The sequence below is a fragment of the Calliopsis andreniformis genome, chromosome 9 (assembly GCF_051401765.1).
Source record: "Calliopsis andreniformis isolate RMS-2024a chromosome 9, iyCalAndr_principal, whole genome shotgun sequence".
In the NCBI taxonomy this organism is placed as follows: domain Eukaryota; kingdom Metazoa; phylum Arthropoda; class Insecta; order Hymenoptera; family Andrenidae; genus Calliopsis; species Calliopsis andreniformis.
This window is the reverse complement of record NC_135070.1, coordinates 682868-704137: the sequence shown is the minus strand read 5'-3', so window position 1 is coordinate 704137 and position 21270 is coordinate 682868. Positions and strand designations below refer to the sequence as shown.

Below are 21270 nucleotides of genomic sequence, written 5' to 3'. Positions count from 1 at the left end.
ATTCTAAATATCGAAATTAATTGCTTTGATATCACTACAAGGAGTATACTACGAATGAAAACCCACAAAAAATTCAATTATCCTTTACAATTAATATTTCGTTCAAAGTATTATTGCACAACTTATGCAAGATGTAAATTATACAAAAATGAGTCCTCTGAAATTTCATTCTACACTTATTTTACGCACAATTTTTATAATTCAAATATAGGAATATTAAAGGGAATAACATCAATTTTCAATAGACCATTTGACTGTTATTTTATTTATTTTCTCTTTCATGTTTATCAATATTCATATATTTACAAATTCTTCGTTGCGGTCAATTTCGACCGAGTTTTGGAGATCCACTTCGTACACGTATTTTAGCAACAGAATCAGATGGAACAACCAGATGCAAAGAATAAATAGATCTACAAATGTGATGTTTCGTTGTCAGAAAAACAGTACAATTTCTCTCAGACGATGTTTGTTTAGCTTCCTAAATTCAAAACTAATTACATAATTCACATAATGCGCGTGTTACGTGTATTACGTCGAAGAACCCCGAAGAACGGTACGTTTTTTCGACCGAGCAAACATTAATCCTAGTAGATTGTGCCAAGAGAGTGCGGTTTAGTCGATGACAAATGTTCAATCAAGAATAACGTAAAATACATCACAGAGTAAAATTTACAACTTAACAGAGCCACATGCACACAAAAAATATAGCGAGACTCTTCGATTCGACTATTGAGAATCACTTGAAACAATTCTATAAAAAGATTTCCCAAGTGTTTTTGCGTAAACGTGGCTATGGCTAAAAAACGGTAACAACAATTATATTCAGTCAAATTGCCGAACTGTATTGCAGGGGGTAACGTAATAACAAGTGCAAAAAAGACATTGCTATTGTCGGTGTTATGTGAACGTATCGCGAAACGCGACGAAAATTTCGGCGGCACATAACTAAAACACAACGAGGATAATTCGCTAGTACCAGTCGCACCGTTTCAATTTGTACTTGCGAACTATAAAAATATCAAATCTTGTCGTTTCGCGATGCCGAACGGTCTAACGAATCGTAATTGACCTCGAGCACCGACAGATAACGCTATGATAGCGCATACTTCTGTACAAAAATGCTAGAGTACAAGAATAGGTTAAATATACATATATATATACAGGGTGCTTACACTATTATTAGCCAGCGTTTGTCTTGGAAATAATAAATACATGGAAAAAATGGAAGAGGAAATTGTTTTCCTATTTTTCGTAAGGGACATGACGGTGTATACAAGTTTTTTAAATTTATTAGATATTAATTTCGAGTAATAATTACGTTTAATGTTTATAATTAAATTGTTACATCTCTTTATATTATATGCGAGTGATAAATACAACGATGCGAGACCGAATAATCTTTAGGATTATATAAGATCAGAATTGAAAAAAACAATTTGCATATTTCGTAACACCATGTTTACTAGTATAACATTTTTTAATCGTGCGTTCAATGTAACTTTTTTATAGTGTTACTAACTGGAAAAGAAGGTTAATTATACCATCGCGGTGCATCGTTATTCGATAGAAGAATACCTACATATTACAACCAGTAGAACATGAGAGCTTATGAAATGATCTTCATAATTTCCAAATTCAAAATCTTAAAATTTTTTTATGAAGTCGTGCTAAAAAAATCATGCTTGATACATCGGTACCAAATGTAGACAATTCGATAAAAAAAAAGTGATAAAAAATGTATTGCTATAAATAGAAGTGACACCAAATACAAGTAAACAGAATGTTACGAAATGCCCAAATGATGTGTTTTATATCCCTGACTTTATCGTGATAAATTTGTGTACACGATCAAAGATACAGCTTCCTATATAGAGAACTAGAATCTGCTTCAGTATTAAAAAGTTGTTCACAATATATAAAACTAATATAATTTATGATGTTTTTTATAAGAAATGCTTAACTTTTCTCTTACTTGTTTTTCATGTACACATACACCTAGGAGAAGTTCGCTTAGCGCCAAACGGCATCTATTGTCTAACATTAGGTATATCGTTAAAAAATAAAACGCCACAAAGCGATCAAACTGAAAAAGTAAAATTCTCGTCTATCAGTTTTATACTTTGGCTGCTTTGTCGCGATTCATTTTTTAAAGATATAGCCAATGTCCAGTAATAGGTGCCGTCCGGCGCTAGAGGAACTTCTACCATTTCCAAGGCAAACACCGTCTAGTAATAAATACATGCTGTATATATATACATGAGATATATGTATTCATATACATATAAATCTCACAAGTGTACGTTTTGATAATATCTTTCGCGAGTATAGACTCCTTTTCTCCTTAGTATATCTATATATCTATATATCTAAATGTATCTACATCGATATATATATTGTATATAGATATATAGATAGACAGTGCAATTTATTTTCAGAACCACGGTTAGATTATACACTAGGAAAGAGAATCATTGGGCTGGCAAGAATACGCGGCCGCGATACAGCGGAAGGTTATTTACAAAAATGTTGTTATATTATAAAATACCACATCGAGCATAGTAAGAAGTGTACGGTTCTTTTGGTATGGAGCACGGTAGCTTCTAAACGCCTTGCAGTTTAAAAGTTAACTCCGTTCGATCGAAGCGCATTCAAAGCTGACAATCGCCAACCATTTTTCGTCCGACGTTCCACTTCCTTTTTCGAAATTTCGCATTCATCTCATTGTCACTGTATCGATTACACGAAAATAATATTCAAGGAATGTACAAGATTGACCCGTTGTAAAAATTTCGACGATTCCGGCTTCAAACTATTAAATACTGCGTAAAACTACTCGTGCAATTGTAGATAATTTAGACATCAGAATCTTAATTCTTTGGTAAGTAAGATGAACGAAACATACGCGCGTCTATTTTGAGAGTTATCCTCGAAAAAACAAGACATTCAGAAAAAACGATGAAATGCGTGACACATAGTCAATGAAATACCTGCGCAAACAACTTCGTATGGTTACAAAGAGCAACGACACATATTTTTCATGCGTAATTGAATGAATCGTGTGACGAGCACAGATTCCAATTCAATCGGATTCATGTTGGAGTTAAAGCGATAAATCTTAATATAATTCCCCTAAATTTGCATGAAGTGAAAAAATTGTCCGTTAATCCGTTAATATCGTGTAAAATTTACTGACCAGCTTCTTAATATCATCGTAAAAAATTATCTTTTCAGTATGTTCTTAAAAGCTATCGAGAACGCAGTTAGTTACCCCGCATCCTTTAAAACCGTCGTATATAAACATAGAATCGGCGATCGTGTAAGTAGTAGCATTTTTATGCTACAAACTGACAAGTGAAATTTCTTTAATACTTGTTAAAAAAATACAATTTATACGTATCAATAAGATAAAACGTCTTACTTCTAACAATCGTCATCATCCATAAAATAAAAATGACACTAAAAAAAATCGATCGAACGTCCGATCGTTAGCACGAAAACACTTCTACTTACACTAACACTCCTTTGCATGTAGCCTCTTAATTCAGTTCAATGATATTATTTCTTGTATATACCTTGTACCTAAACTTTGTTCTTGATATATACACACAAGTTACACAACGTTGTTCCCTAAACGTAAGCAAGCTTCGAGAAGACTTCCAGACGCGAAGCGCATCATGACGAATTAATCGCCGATGGAAAATCGATAGGACAATTCATCGATTTCATAAAAAACTTGCCTAAGGTGACGAGAAAGTAGGACGTAAACCAGTAACGAATTTTTGTCGCGGTTGTATCGTAATGTGATACACACAGGCAGTGTAACTCAAAGCTTGCCGCTTTTAATTGTGAATTGTGTAACTGAGCGTGTCTCAGAGTTAAAATTCGTGCTTTCGATTAAAAAAACAACTGAAGAGGAGAAACGCACTTTGTACACGGCACATACATTACGCTTATCATTAAAATCGCCCTTACGCTATCGGTGGATCGTCGTCGTCATCGTCATCCCTCGTGACTAGGACATTGCCGTAACGATTTTGACGAAACTGTCGAAACCGTTGCAGCCATTTATATCGTCTCGCGCCGAAGTAGAGCAGTACACCGACCACTACGAGGAAGGTTGGTATTAACAAACCAGCAGCTACAGAACTACCTAAACAAAATTCACAAAAGGATTTAGTCTTAACGACATTAGCATGCAAAATTATTGTCTTACTTAAAGTCTTCTTTCTGCGATAACTCTGTCGTATTATCTCACAAGCTAACGTGGTGGTATAATCAGGCAAACGAATACTTAGAGAACAATAGTCGAGCTTATCAGTCATGGAAAATTTTCTATGAAATTACAGTGAAATTCCGTTTATATGAACTCTATTAATTCATATAAATAGATACTGTCTGAATTCGATACTATCAGGCGTGACTCAACTTATACAAACTACGAAAACATGAATTCAAATGAACTTTACATTAGCTACTGAATGATCGAAAGCACAATCTGCATTTATAAAATCTTTGTAATTTATGACTATGAAAGCATATATTTTTCAGAGAGATATATATTTAAAAAGATTATTTTTCTCGATACTTATATTATTTCAAAATGTATATTTATATTAAAGTTGCAAAATATCTTTTTTATAGTTAGACTAAATAGAGAATTAATTAATTAGGCATCACCCAATTTCTAAGATTTACAACATTATTTTGTATTTAAGGGCAAATTTTTTTATGGGATCCTTTTATATGAATATGAACTTCTATTAACTCTTTGGGGTTAGATGAATTAAAAACTGTCCCACCTTTTACTGAGATATATTTTAATCCACCTCAAAAAGTTGAAGTTACTCATAGTCATATATGTAGTTTAATATTTAATATTTTATTTAAAGTTTTTCATTCAGTTGGCAATGTTATGAATCAATGATAAATACGTAAATAAGTGAAAACAAAAATTTATACAAGTCAAAACGCATTAGTAAGTTGTTGACACTGTTGTGATTAAAGTACAACTTGGGTTTTTATTTTCTTTAAAATCGTGTGCCTCAAAGAGTTAACTGAACGAATGATCATAAATAGTAGAGTGAATTACGTAAATATTTATTATATGAACAACTTGATCATGTGAACTTACGTGTTCCCTGATTGGTTCATATAAACGAAGTTCTACTGTGTATACTGTATGTCGAGTGTACGCAAATTTGCGTCAATGAATCGCACTACTAAACCATAGTTTGCTCGTTAAAAACACGACACTGTTTTGCTTTTCTTTTCAATTTCATGTACCTCCTGAGTTGGAGTTAGAGGAAATAACAGCCGGCTGAGAAACCGCGGCAGTTGTTTCCTGCGTGCACACGTCATCTACTCGTGTGTAACCCCTCTGGCAAATACAGTGTGCCTCTTGATCCTTTGAAGATTGATCGCATCTTTCGTTTTGATCGCACTGCTGCACTGACAGCTCGTGCGTGTCGCATCGTTTAGGCAGACGTGTCACATTTCCTGCAGAAAAGACCTGAATATGTCAAATCCAATGCTGATAGAAATAAAACATACGTAAATTTTTGAGATTTGACAAGAAAAAGATGAGTTTGTGATTACTACTCTTTCTTCTTACAAAATTCAATTAACTGTGATTACTTTTAAAATGCTCCCTTCTTATTAGGTATGCCAGAATTCAAAGCAAGCGAGCAAATCTTTTATTTCATTATAAATGATAAAATGACTATGATAAAATAGTCAAGGTTTACACGTCATTTTGATATAAAATCCATCAATTTTTAGCTAAAAAGCATTTTCCGACTTAAATATCTGCAATATTCATTAGATCTAATTTCCTGAGATCTGTCTTCTTTCGAAAAAGCAAATCAATGCTTGAATGAATTCATTATTTGTCAATAAAAGTAATCGATAGAAATAAATATTACCAATAGATTGATACGTGATTATAATGAATTGAATTAACATTTTCAATAAAAAAAATGATAAACCTAAATCCATTCTTTTTTGCGTTAGATCTCGTATAACATTCTTGGCTTTGCGTGACCTTGAACTCGACGTGTAATCATAACTCGCAGCTGCAATTGCGACACCGTAGTATCTCTCCTATCAGAATGTAAAATATTTTTTGTATCTTGAAAATGATCCGTCAGTTAATATGATGAGAGTCATAATATTTATATTAATGCAACTTTTAATATTTGTTCTAAAAAATATCCATGAGTACGTTACAGAAATGAATAAACCGAAATAGTAAACTTTCTGTACCTTACTATGAATCATTTCTTATAATTAAATCTTAGTAAACCTATCAGAATAGGCCGTAATACTAACACCATACCAGTCAAGGATTAAAAGTTATTCTGCTTGGCAGCAAATCGCCCTTCTTGTCGGCAAATTTTCAAGTAACCAGTACCAAGCATCGCATCGAGAATCAACAAGTACCACGAGAGCACGTGAGATAAGGTTCAATCGATCGATGTTGTCGCGCATCAACGATCGCACAAATTGAAAGCAGGGGACACGAAAGCCCTTTTCAGTTAATTCGTTCAACTAACAGTTAATAGATATAGATATCAATCAACGGTCAGGCAGCAAAACGTGTGAGGGCTCGACTCTGCTTATTAAGCGCAATAGGCATCCTTATGTTGAAGATACATTTACAATTAACCGAACCCATCGATTTTTGTTCCACAATAACTACTTTACTATATCTAAACTACGTGGCTGTAAAGCAAAATATCAGATTTCCAAAAAATTCGACTTGAGGCCCTAATTGAGATTTAAAATATACACAGAATTTATATTTGTAGAAAAAAGAAAAAGGAGGACATTAAAAGAATTTTTTCACTTAAAAATAACCGTTCAAGAAAACAAATTCATAAGACAGTATTTGAAATTGAAAACTTTAAACGCCCAATATCTTGAATACAAAAATATGTGATATAGGTTTAGGTCGTTTTGTCTTACTCAACCATAGGGTAATTTTCTGGAGAGATAACCCTGTGGGTGGGATCTTAGATTTTATCGATATACTCAAAGACGCCATCTATTGTGATCTTAGTTAATACTGATTACGAGTCACGACAGTCGTTCCTATTGTTTATTTAAAATTGAGAAATTAGATAAGTTACATGTAATACAATATCTGATTACTCTTGAAAATTTTCTGCATATTCTCTAATTTTTAATTTATTAACGCGTTACTAAAAAATAATGGTTTCATCCGGACTGTCCGGATGAGATGACCTTTTGCATATGTTGCAACTTCTTTTTTTGTTTTTTTAAACCAAAAATAATTTGTTATTTGTACATGCACATTCTAATTCTACATCTATTGTCCTATAGTATGTTTTTGTATTTGCAATAATAATTGTACTTATTATGTAGTGGCTTACTAAAAAAAGAGTGAGTCATCTCACCTGGAATTACCGTAGTATTCGTTTACAAGAAATCCTGGCTAACGAACACGTAAGCAAAACAATGGTACAAAATTATGTTTACATGCGAACTTCAACCAAGTTGATTCATATTCGTATTGTTCTAAATGCAACGTTATCTTTTTATTATCACAGCTAGCCTTTTTTCAGTTCCTTTTTTTCTCGAACAAAAGACATCAAACGTCTCGGGCACGGCTGGCATTTTTGCTACTCTATCGACACTACATGTACAGAGATTGGCTGAATCACTTAATTGAGATGAATTCAATTTTATCAGCCGGAATACAGGGGTTAACTACGCCGAGGTTGAGTCAAGCAAATTAAGGAGTTACTTTTGATTTAAATCGACGGTATTGCATTAATTCGATAAACTAATGTTATGCTCCATCTAATGCGAAATATGAAATTATGGCAATACTCCGTCGAAATTTAACCCTTTTGGTGCCTCAATGCCAATATTTCAACGAAATTTCAAAAAAATACCTATTAAAGAGAAATTTAAATACCTATTAAAGAATATTAAAAAATACCTATTAAAGAGAATGTGTGTGTTTCGCCAAGTTTAGAAAAATATGTTAATTTTAGTAAATATCTATCTCCAAAAACATATTTTCCAAGGTATTTCTAGGCGGTACCTAAAAAGTATGATAGGTACTAAAAGTATTAAGGAAGATCGTGGGCGAATGATAGCCTGAATAAAATATTATAACGCATTCGGCTTCCAGCGATTAATTCGAATAGCTGATACGGCCCGATGAACTATGACGCGATAACGTTATAAAAATTTTATAGCTGGATCGAACAATGCTTCTTTTCATACAGATTCTGTGACGTTCGTTCATGCTTCTATAGAAAGAAAGCAAAAAGGAGCGTCAGGCCCGCGATATACAACAAACAAGAGTAGATGGGATTAGAATCACGTAACGTTCTATCTACGATTCGAAGTAAAATGTTACGGTGCGTTCGTCAATCAAATTATGGAATTCTATCAGTATTTTCTATAAAAGTTAATGTGCCGCGTTTGAGTACGAACTGTACAAAAGTATACTTTCCTATGAAACTATTTCACTGGATGAAACAGAATGATTAATAGAATCACCGTGGGAAATTATTTGTTCAAAAAAACTAATGTCATTACCTTGAATCATTTTGAAAATTACTTACTTGAAATAGAATTAATTAATGTCCATTTAGTTTTACCAAATTTTAGAACGGCAATAATTTTTTATAACAATTTCGCAATGTATTCTGTTCTAAAAAATTATACGTACAGAACCTCCGTACGAATGAATGATCTTATTTTTTATTGACAGGAACACAATACACTTACCAATACTTTAAAAAATTATAAGGCGAAAAGACTAGAAAGTGTGCAGCATAAAATTATAGTGCACGTAACTGAGAAAATCAAATTGAATTTTGATCATTATATTAGAATCAAGAATGTTCAAATCAGTACTAAAAATATTAATTTTAAATTATGAGAAGTTTTCTTACAAAATATCGCACATATAGTTCAAAAAACATTTCAAGAAAGTATATTTTCAGGGAAAGCATAAAACCATTTGCGAGCTTAGAAGACAACTATTTACTAAATAAATAATATTGACATAAATAGTAAGTTTATCTAATAAAAATTATCCTATACTTCTAAATAATTGTTTTGAAGAACAGTCATGCGTTATTTACAACAGATAATTTTCTTATTATTACTTAATAATTTGTAATTTATATTTGAAGAGTTCTTTGGATAAACTCTACAATTTTGATGTTTAAATAACAAAATTTTTACAACAAAGGTGTATTTATCTGACTGATTCATAGTTGTATCTCGAAAATCGCATCTTTTGGTTGCTAAATTATTTCATTTATTGAAAAAATGAATAATCTAATCTAATACATGACCTTCCCAGCCTCTATACATGAATTGAACGTGTGGCATTTCCGCGTATTCGTAAACGATTCATGCTGTCGTTTGCCGCGTATCGTAGACAAAAACAAAACAAGCTGACGTATTGCGCGCGCGCAGCTCACGGCTAAAATGTTATGTACTTACATATGTACGATATGGTGGACTTTGTTATCGCGTTGACTCATCTCATTTATTATAAGCTGAATGTTGTACGCCTTTGTCAAAGAAACAAACTTAACAAAGGCTACTCCAAAATAGTAGTCCACAACTTTCTCATTGTCAGGCAATACCAAACGTTAGTCTTACGTAAATTCATAATATTCCGTGAATAAAAAAATTACGAAACAGATTACAGTGTAACCGAACGCAATGGTTCGATGAATATGTATCGCAAAATTATGCAAATCGCGTGTAAATAGAATGTACTCCAAAATGTATAAGAAAGAAAACAGACGCTATTCCTCGAAAGCGATAAAAAACATACATACTGATAACGTTGCATCGTAGAACGTGAGAATTGGTTTTCATCTACCTTTCACTTCAAGATCGACAATCTGGATAAGATAGCAGGATAAAGGAATTGACGTTTTGATGAACAACCAGTCAAGCACTCATTTGACGTCATCGAGAAGTCCGAAACGGTCGAACTACACCGGGAAATACCGCATTAATAATACGATGACGAGCAAGTGGACCTTCTCAATAAACGCAATTGCGAAGCAACCGAATGAAATTGAACAACGGATTAACGAGCGTACAGTACGTGGCATGTTAACCGTTTATCATCCTCTGGTGCATCGGATGCACGTTAATAACCGATATCTCTTCGGAAATCGAATCCAAGGCATATGCTCGATCGATTCGTTGCATGGACAAAACGTATCGACGTAGTACCGAGAAATACAACACCGGAGGGGACTCGATTTCTGAACCGAAGAAAGATCAAAAAGGAGAGAAGAGACACGCGAAGAGATACAAGTCGGAGCAAGAGAATGAGAGAAAAAGAAAGAGAGGGAGAGAGGGAGAGAAGGAGAGAGAGAGAGAGAAACAGAGACAGAGGTCGGAGGTAAAGGAGGGAGGAAAGGAGGGAGGGGAAAGAGGGAGAAAAAGCGGAAGAAGACTATTGTGGCCTTAGCAGCAGGGGTGACCCCAATGGTTCGTTCGAACGAGGCAATTTCGGGCTCTCGGTCTCTACAAGGGAGATTCAATTTACTGCCAAGCAGACTGCGAATCGTTTCACAGAATCCGTTGTACTCTTACCTGCTGCACGAGTGAATGGCGCTAGGAAAACAACCGCCACGACGAGACAGTAGAGAACATCAACCCGCACGATTCGCATTTTCCTTTATTCCTTCCTATCTGCCTGCCTTCTCTGTGCTATCTTCCGTTCACAGTTCACGATCACATAATAAACAACGACTCCGGCCGGTCTCACGAAGGGCACTTGCTTGCAGTCGATGCGTTCGTGCCGCTGGAAAAAAACGGTAACGTCGAACGTAGGAACGTACACACGCGTCTCTCATCAATAACGATTCGTCCCCGATAACCTAAAACCGATGCGCGAGAGGGATCAGGAGCAGCGCGTGTACCGGCTCATCGCCGATCGGCCGACCGTCACCACTTTTGACAGATAAATGCTAGGCCGCGCCGCGGAACGCGTTCAATCATCTGTTATTAAACGACCATTTGCTATTATCGAAGCCAATTGGCATCGAGAAATCGCCTCCTGCCTTTCGACTTCGAGATATCTCGAAAGCGGCGATGCGCCTGCGCCACCAGCTCGGCGCGATGCTCAAATTTTTAAATGCGATTCATCGCACATAAATCCGTAAAACCTAAAAAATTTATAAGTTTGCTAAAGCCATAATGTAAAATAGATCACACATGAATTTTTTACATTGATTAATTTATTTTTAACCGCATAATCAACATTTTTATAGTAAAGAACTCTATATAAAAAAATCTGTAAATTCAATTTTACGATACGTTATTTCACGATTTAATCTCTTAAATCAATTCAAAGATTAAGTTCTTTTACAAGTTTCTAATAAACGAGTACAAAGAAAGAATTCGAGTAATGATTTAATGCCGTGCCGTACCGAATTCATGAAGAAAAAGAAGTTATTTTTGGCACAGGTATCCATGCTATTAGTTTGTTTTTTATCTCCTAGATAACGCTAGTATCTGTCTGGCGGAAATCGATTGCTATACAGAGTATTTTTAAAAAATAGAACCCCCACTCAAATCCTAGTTTTCTCCAAATGTTCAAGAATCATTCAATGTTGCTAAATTTGTCCATTTTGTACGAAAAAAATATTGCGAATTCCAACATAACAGTCGTGTGATCCGAACTTATTTTGTCTTTAATTTACAAATAGAAAATTCACAACAGAGTAAAAATGTATGTTACAAACGTAGGTGGTACGAAACGTAGATGCGATGCCAGCGGCACGTGTCATGGCGAGTAGTGTTGTCATAAACGAACGTTGTGTGCTGTGAGATATTCACATAAAATTCAAGAGCTATCAATTACAATAGTCAAAATGAAAGAGGAAACAGTGTTGAGTTTAAAGTGGCACAGTTTCCCGTCCCATTTAGCGGTCTCCCTCGATACTTGTTACGAGAAGCAACAGTTTGTAGATCTTTCCTTAGTATGTAAGGATGGAACAATCTTGAAGTGTCACAAAATGGTATTGGCTAACTCGAGCTCATTCTTCCGACGTCTCCTCGTTGCTAATGATCATCCTCATCCCATGATTATCCTACACGATATCGAAGCGGACGATTTAAAGACTATTATCAATTTCATGTACTGCGGTGAAATACAAGTGGTACAGAGTGAGGTTAGACGATTGTTAAAACTCGCCGAAATTTTGGAAGTTACTGGACTGCGACACATACAGACCTCGGTTTTGGTGGGAGAATCCAACAATGGGTCACAAGAAGTATCCAAAAAGACCACCACGGTATCTCGGTTAAAAATCGAGGATCCAAAAAGTTTACCTACTAAGACTGTACCTGAAAACGAACCTAGTGTCAAACAAAATAAAACATCTTGTCCTTCAACAAGGTTCGTTTCGTCTACTCATTCACACAAACCAGTTACCAAACCTTCGCAGGATACTTCTAAGAAGAGTGAAGAGAGTAATATTAATTTATTGAGCCAACGACTGGAAACTGGTAGATCCGGAATCAGTATTATAGATATCAATGACATGCCAAGTACTAGTAGGGGAATTTCTAATCCACCACTCCCAAAGAGAAAAGAAGCATCTGATCCTGTGGTCAGTTGGCCTCGTATTTTATCGGCTATCTCTAAGGATAAACCTCTACCTTTGAAAAAATTATGTATTATGGATGAAGTCGAAATCACAGCTGGAAAACCACCTATAATTACTCAAGAGACCAGGAAAAACGAACCCTTGGATAGGAGAAAACAAAAAAGTAGTTCAGATAGCAATCAATCTATGAACTATGCAGTTTATATAAAAGATGAAGTTGATATTTCACACGAAATAGAAGAAGACGAAGATATGGACCCTCTTGAAGTAGAAGAAATTGAAAATGAAAGTCCAGAAAATATTATAGGACCTTCTCAAAGGTTCTCTTTTATGAATATCGATCAGACAGCTTTCAGTGCAGGAAGCCTCTCAGAATTTCCCTCAAGAAAGGGATCCAATGGATAATAGATGAACTAATTTTTTTTAAAGTATCAGGCAAATAATACATAATACATCAATGATACTATTTAGACTGAATAAAACTTTTTGTGATTATGAGTCTTTCTTTAGCTGAGAATACTTTTCAAGGATTTACATGTATATGTACATTAAATATAGTTCATCATCTTATTTGTTATTTTGTTACATGAACTTGTTCATTTTGTAATAAACCAATTCAACCTATGCATTTCATATTATTTGTCCTAAACAATAGATTATCGTTATAAGAACACTATGTAAATATTTACTATACATAACTTATAACAGCATGTGTACATGTTTCCATGGGAACCTACAGTAACTAGTGTATCTCAACTCAAGTTAAATCAATCTTTGCAAGTGTCTATTAAAAGCTTGTAAAAATATGGATGAATCATTAGATACTGATCAAATGGACAAAAAAATAACGGAAGGGAAGAAGATTATGAACAATCTATCAGTTGATAAACAAATAACAGAGGAAGAATTTCAAAATTTCATGCACCGTGTTACAGAAATTGGTATGTACTACATATTTTATTTGGGTTATGAACACAATATCTATTATATCATAATGTTTAAGAAAAAATTGTGAAGAAATTGGCATCGTCTGACTTAGAAGAACAAAAGCAGGGTCAAGTATTGGCAGATGAAATTTTAGCAAAAAAATCTGAAAAAAGCTTTTTTGAAGATGACGAATTAAAAGTCAAAACCAATCGCACAATAATAAACAAATGTTCCATAAATGAAACTAACAAAAATACAGACCAAATGTCACAAGGTATGTAACTATTACATTTCTTATTCATATATTGATAAAACATTTGTTTATCTAGAGGCATTTATGAGAAGTGTAGAAAAGGATGCAAAACAAAGGGCAGAAAACCGAAAAATTAGAAATGAACGAGCAGAAACTTTTAAAAGAATAGGAAATGGAGCACTTAAGGAAGAAAATTATGAAAAAGCTGTAACTTATTACACTAAAGCAATAGAACAACGAAAAGACTCAACCGTATTGTGGAATAACAGGGCTCTGTCATATATTCATCTTGAATTATTCGAAAAAGCCTTAGCTGATTGTGAGTGGGCTTTGAAAATAAATGAAAAGAATTTGAAAGCCCTCTTAAACAGTGCTAAATGTTACAAGTATCTTAATAATGAGATCAAATATAAAGAATGTATTCAATTAGCAAGAAAAAGAAATCCACATTTTAACAAATTTATTGATGGTATACTTAATGAGTTAGCATTTAAAACATTTCTATTATGACTGAAATTTACTTCATTTTTCTTTTACAGAATTTGAAAAAAATATGGACATGTACATTGACTACCAAGCCTGATTTAACATGAAACAATAGAAATATTTCTTATGTATTACGTATATTTCGTTTTTAATAATTTAAGATGTATCTATGTCAAGATGAAATTTTTGTTGCATAACCCTCCTTGATCTCTGAAAGAGACCTAGGTTCATGCAAAAAAGCTGTACACTCAATACCCTGAAAAAAATTGTTACTGCAATTATTTGAATCTCCTCTGTTTTATAATAAAAATACCCTATACCTGCATGCGTGCTGCTCTAACAAATCCTTCATTTGCAGATACAGTGATGCTTTTCATGTTTTCACCAGTGGCAAATACAAGTCGTGATCTGTCCTTAATTTTACCACCCAAACTTAATCTCTCCATAATTCTACCTGTAGGTATGTCATCAACAATCCGAACCTTATTCAACAATTCCTTTGCTCTCAATCTTTCCATGGGCCCACCAATAACATCTATTATGTTCATAAAATTTTCATATGCTGTTTGGCAAACAATTAATTCCTTATTTTCGAATAATTTTTCTAGAATTGGTTTAACTGGACGTTTTCTTTCCATTTCTGCTTGTTGTGTAAGCAATGGTTCTCGATAAATAAAATGATCATACCCATTAGTCATATTTGTCACATATGCTAATAAAGCAGATACATCCAAATTAAGAACTTTTATTTCAGTTGCAAAAGAAGATGTACTCAAGGTTTCTAAATCTGACTGTATATTTTCTTTGTAGTTGACTAATGGTTCCTCTACAGATCCAACTGAACATGTCCATGTAGATAATTTGGTGTCTCCTTCTACATTTGAAACAATAGAAACTACAGTGAATATCCTTCTTTAATTAAGTATATATATTCATGCATCTATTTTAAAAGAAATAAACTTATACCATGCATATCTATGTCTGTTTCATCTTTACTATGTATTTTATCTCCTTCAACGATTACTCCCATTTGTTCTAAACGCATGGCTAGTGGTACTTCTATGCCATATGCAAAATGGAATATTACATCTGGTGGTCTATAAAGGTGTGGATAACATTTGGCACATTGTAAATAACATATTGCTTGATCAAGTACTGACTTTTGACCATATTCTCCATTGCCCATTGAAATTAATGTAAGTGCTCTAGCATTTCTAGCAATAACTTTTACCCATGATGCACCGCCATTACATACTATATCTACTTCCAATCGTGATCCTTGGTATTTGAAAGGTTTAATGACATTGGTGGGTTCATTGGCACAAAACAATCGTGCAACAATTGCATTTAGGTGAATCAAATTTGTACTTTGTAGATGTTCTTTCTTTACATTCCCTGTAGATTGTACCTTTATGAGAACAATGTATAGTCATAATTTTAGTAATGTAAACTTGAATTCATCTAATAATTTAACAATCTTCCGAGATATTTTTGTGCTGAATAGAAAATATTCAAGTCAGAAACATGGATCTATTTAGCAGCCTATATGGCTGTAAATACAGCTCATAATGATTTACCACTTTAATACAAATTTGTGAACACGTATCAACAAAAGCAAAACAACGTACCTTTTCTAAAAATCTTATTTCTTGCTGAAATTTTCGTGTGAGCTTGTCAACACCCTCAATCTTCCCCGTAAGTTTCAGTCGGTCTATCGTGGCTTTGCCACTGACAATTTTTTCCTCGAGACATTTTAAAAGGTCTGCTTTATCCTCCATTTTTCTCAATCAAACAATTCTCAATAACTTTTCGATGAAAGATATTCTTTTCTGTGGTGATTCGAATACATTTGGACAGTTCACGATCGACGAACGTAGTGTTAGCAGCCATCTTGCATCACAGGTCAATATCGTGTAATGTCGTCGGGTCGCTTGTCAAACCCGCCTATTAACCTCACCAACTTTTCTATTTCAACGAATAATTGACAGTCAAACGTAATACATGAACGGTAATGATACCGCGTTCCAGTGAACCGTGCGAGGTGCGAAACGACGGGCGTAAAAATAATTCACGAGTGCAAGGGAAACGAAAACCAGCCTGCCTATCGCGCTGTAATTATCGCACGCTGTCAATTTTTCTCTGACAATAGTAGAGAATATAACGATATTTCGGCGACAGAATGTCAAGCGCGAAAATCATCGAAAATCCTGAGATACCGGGTAAGTTTCTCGTCCTAGGAAATAATTTCCTTCATTGATTCACGTTGTTGGACGAACGTACACTATGTGTCCTAGTGAATTTGGTATCGAAACGTGTGTATACCAGTGTATACATACGGATCCTAAATTATCGCCGTACATCGATTGTTAAAAATATAATATTTTTTGCATTCACGTCGAGATAATCGTAAAAAAATACATTTTCCAACGAAATAACATATTAGAAGAGAAACGTCTTATGTGCTTTTCACGAATCTCATTGCTAATAGCCGGATGGAATTTATGTCATGTATACATCAACCAATTATTGAAACAAGTACTCGAAGAATACGCGTATATCGTTCTACGTCAGACATGTAAAACGAAAAGATTCACAATTTGGTCACGCATCTCCTTTCTTACTGCCACTTTTCATTGAACATTCGAACACTGAAGTCAGCTGACGAGTTAAAATGTAAAAATTACAGACACGTACATACATAGTGATTTTAAATACAACCTACATACATTTTTTTTACAGTTTGCGAAACTAGAAATAGTAATTTATTGAACATAATTTTGACAAAATCATTTTCGTTATAAAGATGGGTGGTTTACCATGTGCTTTAATACTTAATACGTATATGTGTATTTATGTACAAACAAAAAGCTATCACTTAAAAATCTTAGATTAAATGTAGGATGCCTACATACAAACTCATAAGGATTATGTCGATCGTCGTTATCTACCGTAATATCAGTTTTTTTTTCTAATTTGCTCGGTACATTTCTGTCGTTATCTCGATCGCGAGAAAGTTGAACTGCGGGCGCTGAAGTGGCTCGTTCGCTCCTGAAGTGCATGGCATGTATAGACAACAGCGTGTAGTCGATAAGGGAAATGTGCATGCCGCTCGAGAAACATATCTCGCATCTTACCAGTAAAAATGAGGAACATTACGTGGCCTCGTATCGGCAGGCTCGTTCGAAATTAGTAAAATCAGTATTAGCATTGCACGCAATTAAATCTGGTCCTCGAAGTAAATTGCATTGATATGCATCTCCTTCTGCACCAATATTTACGATTCATACTTTACTAGTTTGCGCTTTCGATAATTTATTGGTATATTTTCATGCGTAGCTTAAACAAACTTAAATTGTCCTGGATTTTTATCGACACTATAAATCCCACAGGCGTAACGTAAACCTCCACCATTTTTGTGTCATCGTCAAAATATTTGTGGAACCTCTGTCCATATTATTATTACTATCGTTAATACAAGACGCTTAGAGGATATGAGCTATTCATAATAAAGTACAAAAACTTAATTTTTTCACATTTAGTTTCGTAAAACATTAAATTTAATTTAAAACATTTTTTTTCGTAAAATCATATGTAAAAATTTTGAACTACATCTGAATCGAACGATTCCTATCTTGCCAAATATAACATTTATTCGAAGAATATTTCAAACTTGGGACTAACGTTGATATTTCCTCGTGAGGTGGATATCATTTTTACATTTCATTTATTTGTTAGTTACCAATGTGAAAACCGAACATTCGACGAATAAACGCTTCTATCTCTACTACTCATAATAAAATACTGCCCTAATTATTTCAAAGCATCAGAACCATTGTGAATTACCTTATGCTAGGTAATTATTTACAACAGGGTACCATCTCACCGATTTTGATGAAATTAAAATATGTTATAGAAGTTAACAAGTTTTTCCTATACGTATAACCGCCACGCTGTTCGGCCTTAGTTCTTGATATATTTGCAAAAAAACTGTTGCTACTATTACATTGAATTTTATTTGTACGTACACCGCTTTTCTACTGTTTCTATAAACATAGCATGGGTACGGCAACGGCAACTAATATTATAAAGGGCAGACTAATTGTAACTATCGAGCTCGAGCATTGTCTTGAAAATCTCTACTTATTGCTAGTGGAATAAATTGACAACACTCTAGAAGGACCTAGTGGGTTTAAGTTGACCTAGTGGGTCGCATACTGACTCGTATGCTAACACAGACGCATACGTATAAGCAAAATTCAATGTAATAGTGGCAGCAGTATTTTGCAAATATCTTGGAAACTCGAACTGAACGGTTGTTACATGTACAGGGAAAAGTTGTTCTAAATCTCGTCCTCTATAGTATATCTAAAGATCGTTGAAACCGGTAAGGTGCGTTCTGATGTAAAGAATTGCCATACTCTACACTGTATAGTGTTTAATACACGGATAACTTTATGCAACACAGGACTCGAGTGTTTCTTGCCGCCACCTCCACCACCGCCTCCCCCGCTAACATCTTTAAACAGCAACATTGTACCAAGTACAACGGACCAACAGCAACAAGAACAAGCGATAGCGACGGAAAAGGCGATGAGCAATTCATCGAGCGAAACCACAGCAAACCTAACGGCGGTTCAAGCACCAGTTACGTCGTTTCCAAACGTTCCTGTGCCAACGCCGTATATCATGCATCCAGCGATGCAACCGCAGCCTCCTGGACAACCGACTACACCATGGTGGATACCCACTGATGCGGATACATCGGACCTTTATGCACGGTGGTACGACACAACGTACAAGGCGGCAGCTGCGACGATCCCGTCACCGACGATACAAGTCTCAGGCAAAACCAAAAACAAGCATCACAAACGCAAGAACGAGTTCATCGATCCCGCACAAGATGCAGGTAATTAGAGGACGTTCGTGTAACGCGGGAAAGAGTTGAAACACGCTTCGATTTAAGCATTCGCGTCCATTACCTCGGTGTGCATCGAATTTTGTCAGATTCCTATGGCAATTCAGCTAATTAAAGATTGATTTATGTTTCTATTTCGCAGAGAAAGTCGCGAGCGCCCAGAGGGAACTGTCGGCGCTAATGAAACCGCTGAAATGCGATCTTTGCAATGCAGTTGTAAGGCTCGATTACTTTATCCAATGAAAATATCTAGACCCCGTTCAATAATATCGTGTACCGTGTTTATTTGAATCGAAGCGCGCGTAAACGTTTACGCAATGTCTGATGTAAGATGAATTGTTTTCAGATGAATTCCACGCTACAGGCGAAGCTGCACTATGATGGGAAACCGCATCAAAAGAAGGTGTCCATGTTTCTGAATCAGAGCGTGAAGAAACAGAAGACAGAGGACGGTCAAGTCAGTAGTACGACAAATGATTGGCAAAACTATTGCGATGTAAGGAACTCAAATACGAGTCTGATATCACTTTCAAACGAAACCTGTTGCAATCTTACATGATCCAATATTTCGCAGATCTGTAAGACGTGGTTCACGTCGCAAACGGATGCGACGCAACACTACGCCGGTAAAAAGCACATTAGAGCGGCGAATGGCGGTCGTCGTGCGAGGTACAGAGATGTATACTTGTCTCTAATTATTCTTACAATTAGAAATGATAGCTGTGTCAGCCGAGTTCGTCATACCAGAGCGTTGAATTCTGCAGGCCATCGAAGAAGTCGCAAAATCAAAATCAATACAATCAAATAGATCCATCTGGACGATTTGGAATAGGGATGGCATTTCAGGCGGAAGTGCAATCCTCACCGGCACAACCGGTCGTACCTGACGGTACCGCGACGGTACCGGCACCGCCGTCTATGTACACACCACCGCCTTATCCAACGCCGTTACGTTGCGATTTGTGCGGAGTCTCGGCTAATCGACAGGACCAATTAGAAACGCACAAGCGCGGTGCTAGGCACTTGCGAATGCTTAGATTGAACGGGCTGCCTGTCCCTGAACCTGGTAAGTGTTGAATACACGGAATACCAAGAGGAATTAAAAATAGAAAAGGCTCCAATTTTGCAGCTACTGAAAGTGAGGCTCCTCCTACCACTCCTGGACCTATAGATTATTCTATATACCGAACGCCATCGGGTGAGAATAACTTCGAATTACGTATGACAGTATAAATAACTATACGTTATAGTACAGACTTTAATGAGATTGTATTTGTAGGTCAGTATTACTGCGCACCGTGCAATCTTTCGTTGAACTCTGAGAGTACCTTCGCCCAACACGTTGAAAGCAAGAAGCATAAAAATCAGTCGAATCCAAAGTCACCATCTAACTCGAGCGTGGTATCGAAGAAATCCAGATTTAAGAAGAAATAAAGCCATGATGTTCATGGCATATACATACACGTATACTTTATATTTCTCGCCAGCCCATTGTTTTCACCGAAACTTCTGTCTGTCATTTTATTTGTTTTGTTACGCAGATGTATTGTCGTTGCTTCGAAGCAACGCGTGATGCTCTGTGTAGAAAGAAATAAAACTCTTGTTCGATACAGACGTGTTACAAATGTTATCGAGATTTCCGCCTCCGGGAGAGAGGGTCGGTAACCTCTGGAACGCAACACGTCTCCTAAGATCGTCACCGAGATTGGCTACGAAGAAGATTGTGAATTAATGCGAAGATAGATCCGATCGTCGCGCGACTGATGGAAGGATAAGTCTGTTAGCGCGCGAGCATATTTAAATTAAATACCGATTAACTCTAAATTCGATTTGCAGTAAGCCGAACGGTTATTTGGACGGTAGCTCGTTAACTGTCTCTTGGAGGCAACGCGACTAATCGGCCACATTTATTCAATTACGATACCATTAGCTCGAACGCTTCGCGTCGCGTCGAGCGCGTCGAGTCGCGTATCTTGTCGGACCGCTCGATTCGCGAAATCATAAACGCGTACACGACGAGCATGCGTTTATCGCATTCGCGTGAAATTTATGTGTTGTTC

At 35.6% G+C, this 21270-nt stretch overlaps 4 protein-coding genes across 6 annotated transcripts in view; 2 read left to right on the top strand and 2 right to left on the bottom strand.

The window, feature by feature from the left end:
- Positions 1-10685, bottom strand: part of LOC143184036 (uncharacterized) — a 55704-nt gene extending 45019 nt beyond the window's left edge. Inside the window, exon 1 of the mRNA XM_076385969.1 lies at positions 10609-10685. The gene's annotated coding sequence lies outside the window, so the exon portion shown is untranslated. The remainder of the gene's footprint in view (positions 1-10608) is intronic.
- Positions 10686-11694: 1009 nt separating this feature from the next.
- Positions 11695-14485, top strand: LOC143184035 (tetratricopeptide repeat protein 12). Its single transcript, XM_076385968.1, has 5 exons — positions 11695-12003; positions 13424-13570; positions 13633-13830; positions 13886-14278; positions 14349-14485. The coding sequence occupies exons 1-5, from the start codon at positions 11892-11894 to the stop codon at positions 14390-14392; spliced, it is 894 nt and encodes a 297-aa protein (XP_076242083.1). The 5' UTR covers positions 11695-11891; the 3' UTR covers positions 14393-14485.
- Positions 14255-16199, bottom strand: LOC143184034 (UPF0415 protein C7orf25 homolog). 2 transcript variants are annotated; one of them, XM_076385967.1, is made up of 5 exons: positions 15924-16199; positions 15456-15703; positions 15262-15392; positions 14616-15169; positions 14255-14551 (listed from the first exon to the last, which is right to left on the bottom strand). In XM_076385967.1, exons 1-5 carry the CDS (start codon positions 16071-16073, stop codon positions 14468-14470), a joined length of 1167 nt encoding a protein of 388 aa, XP_076242082.1. In that variant the 5' UTR covers positions 16074-16199; the 3' UTR covers positions 14255-14467. The 2 variants fall into 2 exon arrangements, with proteins under 2 accessions (XP_076242082.1, XP_076242081.1); XM_076385966.1 differs by having other exon boundaries at positions 15262-15703.
- A 179-nt stretch (positions 16200-16378) lies between these two features.
- LOC143184033 (zinc finger protein 346) lies at positions 16379-20820 on the top strand. Of its 2 annotated transcripts, none has more exons than XM_076385964.1 (8): positions 16379-16514; positions 18761-19201; positions 19353-19426; positions 19557-19706; positions 19785-19879; positions 19975-20276; positions 20340-20408; positions 20490-20820. In XM_076385964.1, exons 1-8 carry the CDS (start codon positions 16475-16477, stop codon positions 20642-20644), a joined length of 1326 nt encoding a protein of 441 aa, XP_076242079.1. In that variant the 5' UTR covers positions 16379-16474; the 3' UTR covers positions 20645-20820. The 2 variants fall into 2 exon arrangements, with proteins under 2 accessions (XP_076242079.1, XP_076242080.1); XM_076385965.1 differs by having other exon boundaries at positions 20320-20408; positions 20490-20628.
- The last annotated feature ends 450 nt before the right edge of the window (positions 20821-21270 follow it).